Here is a 3,372-nt window from a genome sequence, read left to right on the forward strand (position 1 = left end):
CAGTGCGATAATTCGAACCCTGACGCTGAGGTTGAAAGCCAAAGTCTTCGGAGAGGCCAGGGTCGAGCTTACGGCGCTGAACTGCACGAGCGCGCCGTTCGCGATCACGGTGGCCCGGCCCGCGGTAACCCGAGTCTCGAGCGTACGCGATTTGGACGTCGCGAAGCTTCAATTGTGCAAACAAGGCAAATGCTACACGCACGACGCGAACCCGGACGCTTCTGTAGATTCCCTGAGATGGGCGCCCGTCGCCGCGTTCTCGAAACACGCAAGAACGGGCCCCGTGAGCGAACTATGCGGAGAGTGACAGGGTCGTGATTCTGCTAGTGTTATTGGGTGACGACGCGACGACGACGGTATCATCCCTGATCGATCTCTTCAGACGAGTTTCTCCGCTGTGCGGCACCGACTGTAATTTCTGAAGAATCGTAGTATAATTTTGTGATGTGTATTGAAATCTGTGAATGTACATATTGAAAAGGCTGTGTAATAAAGAAAGAATAATAAGCCAAGACAAACTGTCGAATGTTTCTATGTTTTTTTTTATTTCGTGATCTACAAAATCATAGTACAGTCGAAGCCTTGGGTGAACCCGAGCACTCCCGCTGCTGTCATAATAACATAAGAGGAATAGTACGCTCCCGCTCCAAACACCGCGGTGGCTACGAGAGCGATTTGTTTGCACCGAGCTATTTTTCTTTCCTCCTCTCTGATTCTTTCTTCGCTTTCTCTTCGTCTTCGCTCTTCCTCCTTCGCCGTTTTCATTCGCTCCTCCTGTAGCTGTACCTGGGCTCTCTCGTACATCTCGTTTGTGTAGTGACTCCCTCCGTTAAACCTCAGCATTGTCTCGATCTTCCGTAAAAGTCCCTTGACCTGTTCTCCATCCCGCGGTGGCCGGGAATTGCCGAACGCGTGATACCTTCCTCCGCACTGGTTTACCAGTCTTTTCAGATCCTTGCTATCGTTCAGAAAGTCGTCCACGGATTTGCCCTCCAGTAAGTCGGCGTGCGTGAACAGGACGAGGCTGTACATGGAAGCGTCGGGTCCGAAATTGTCCTCGATCCAACTGACGGTCGCCTTCTCCTCCTCTGTGAATCTCGACTTTAGACTGATGGCCAATAAAAAAGCGTGCGGCCCGGGAACCGAGCGCGTAACGCAGTCCCGGATATTTTCCTTCACCTCGGCTCGCGTCTTATTCGTGTCGAACAGTCCCGGAGAGTCGATAACGGCGATGTTCCAGCCCTCGTCTTTAACCTCTTCTCTGCGGCATCCGCGAGTCACGGACGCCGGAGACATGCCTTCTTTTAAAGGCCCAGGATAGTGTTCCCCGAAGCGCTCTTTCCCGCTCCGGTCTTTCCTACGATTATGAGTCTTAATTCTTTGAGCTGTTGAGCGAAACCCCCTGCTAGCGTAATAGCAAGAACGAGAAACCATGGCCCCATCGTCAAAGATTTTTATTGAGGCGCTCATCAGGCGCTGAGATAAATCTTTGTCATGAAGGAAAGTATTTTCTCCAATACAACAACACACCAACCACACGTACGCATAACCATCGATAATATTATTTTTTTATTGAGCACAAAAATACACATGAGCATCAACGATATTTTGTAACACGAAAGAAAATCATGCACATCTAGGCAATAAACTAAAGAAATCATACACATCAATAAACTTTCAATGTCACAAGTCCAATGGTCCAACTATGAGAAGTCCACCTCTAAACGTTGTCGTTTGGCCTCGGTGCTCCCAATTCGCCTCCGTCGCGGCGAATCGAAGCGATCATCACCCTTGGTAGTACTCTCATTCTCGCCTTGCGGTATCTGAACGGCTTTGGCCAATTCCTCTAAGTATTGTATCATGCGAGCGCTCTGCGGACCCTGTCCCCGTGTTCCCTTGGCTCGTTTTGTGGACGAAGAAGAAAGCATCGCGGTGGCCGTTCGGTCGTCGCTCACATGCGAACCTCGTCTTCGCTACGATCGTCTTCGCTATCCGAAGCGACTGACTCTTCCTCCTCCTGGACCTCGCCTTCAGCGAGCGAAGGTTGCGTCGCGGCCGCGGCTTCTTCTTCTTCTTCTTCTTCCGAAGCGTCCTTCTCTTTATCCTCTTTTCCACTCAAAGCGTGCGAAGGGGTTTGGTCACCACCACCACCTCGTTCTTCCCCGATTGTCGCGTGATCGACTGTCTCTTCAGGCACGTCGGGCGAGCGAGCCTTGTCGTCTCCGTCCGAGTCCTGACAACTACTACAGCTGCTGCTGCTCCTTCTTGATGCGGCGTCGTCTTCTTCGCTCTCTCTTCCGCGTTTCTTCTCGGTCCCCGCGTCGGTCTCGGTCCCGCTCCAAGCGGCCGCGGCCTTTTCTCTTTTTTTTAACGAGGTCGTCGACTCGACACTCGATCGACGCTCCTTCTCTGGGATAAGTTTCTCGAGCGGAGCAGGAGAAAGACCTTTGGGTTGTTGCGAAGTAATGAGACCGGACCGTCCGGGGTTCGGTTTTATAATATCCGGGGTTCTTTTCGGACTGACTAGCTTCGATCCTCTTTTTCGGTCTTCCTCGCTTTCGCTGGTCCAAAGCGAAGAAAGACCTTGAGGCCGTCGCGGCGGCTGCGAAGTGCTGGGACCGGGGTTTGATGTTTTTATATCCCTGGGTCCTCCCGGATTAACCCTCGATCCCCCTCCTCTTCCCCTTTCTCCACTTTCGCGATGCGCCGAGGTCGACGGGCTTCTTCTTTCCACAAAACGAGATGGTTGGCGCTTGTATTTTTTGCCGATCGTCATGCGATACCTTCTCTCCTCGTCTGAATCCAACGGCAGTGCCCGTTTGCGTCCCTTTCTCAGCGACTCAGAGACGTAATCTCGACCCTCATCCGAATCCAACTCCCGACTGTATCCCGGGTTCGGTTTAACATCGCCTCTCCTCCTCGATTTAGCCTCGGATTCCGCAAAGTCGTCATCATCGTCAGAATCCGAGTTCGGAAAAAATGCGATGCGTGAAGATCCTCCTCGGCTAAGCGCTGTCCTCTTGTTTTTACCAACGTCCGTCGTTTTTTGTCGTTTCTTACCGACGCGGCGGCGTCGTCGTCTTTCATCTTCATCGCTGCTACTACTGCCGCAGGTTTCGATGGGGTCATCGTCTATGAACTCGTCTTCGTAATCGTAGTCATCGGGACTGCAGTCCGACGTGGTCACCAGGTCCTCGCCTCGAACCTCCGTATCCGTTTCCATCTCGCTTTCTGCGCTTCCGCAGCTCGTCTCCTCGGCTTCGCTCAAGCGCATGTTCTCGGGTCTCTTTCGGCGTCCGGCGCGATCTCTCGGATCCCTAGGAGCCTCACGGTAGCCGCCGTACCGCATAGGAGCGGCGGAACTCTTTCGTT

At 52.7% G+C, this 3,372-nt stretch overlaps 1 protein-coding gene across 1 annotated transcript; it reads right to left on the reverse strand.

Moving 5' to 3' along the window:
- Positions 1-555: 555 nt before the first annotated feature.
- LOC109952676 (GTPase IMAP family member 7-like) lies at positions 556-1,442 on the reverse strand. Its single transcript, XM_020587869.1, is given in 2 exon segments — positions 556-1,310; positions 1,313-1,442. Coding segments are annotated over 2 exon segments (885 nt in total).
- Positions 1,443-3,372: the final 1,930 nt, after the last annotated feature.

Source organism: Monopterus albus, unplaced genomic scaffold (genome assembly GCF_001952655.1).
Source record: "Monopterus albus unplaced genomic scaffold, M_albus_1.0 scaffold484.1, whole genome shotgun sequence".
NCBI classification, from domain to species: Eukaryota; Metazoa; Chordata; class Actinopteri; order Synbranchiformes; family Synbranchidae; genus Monopterus; species Monopterus albus.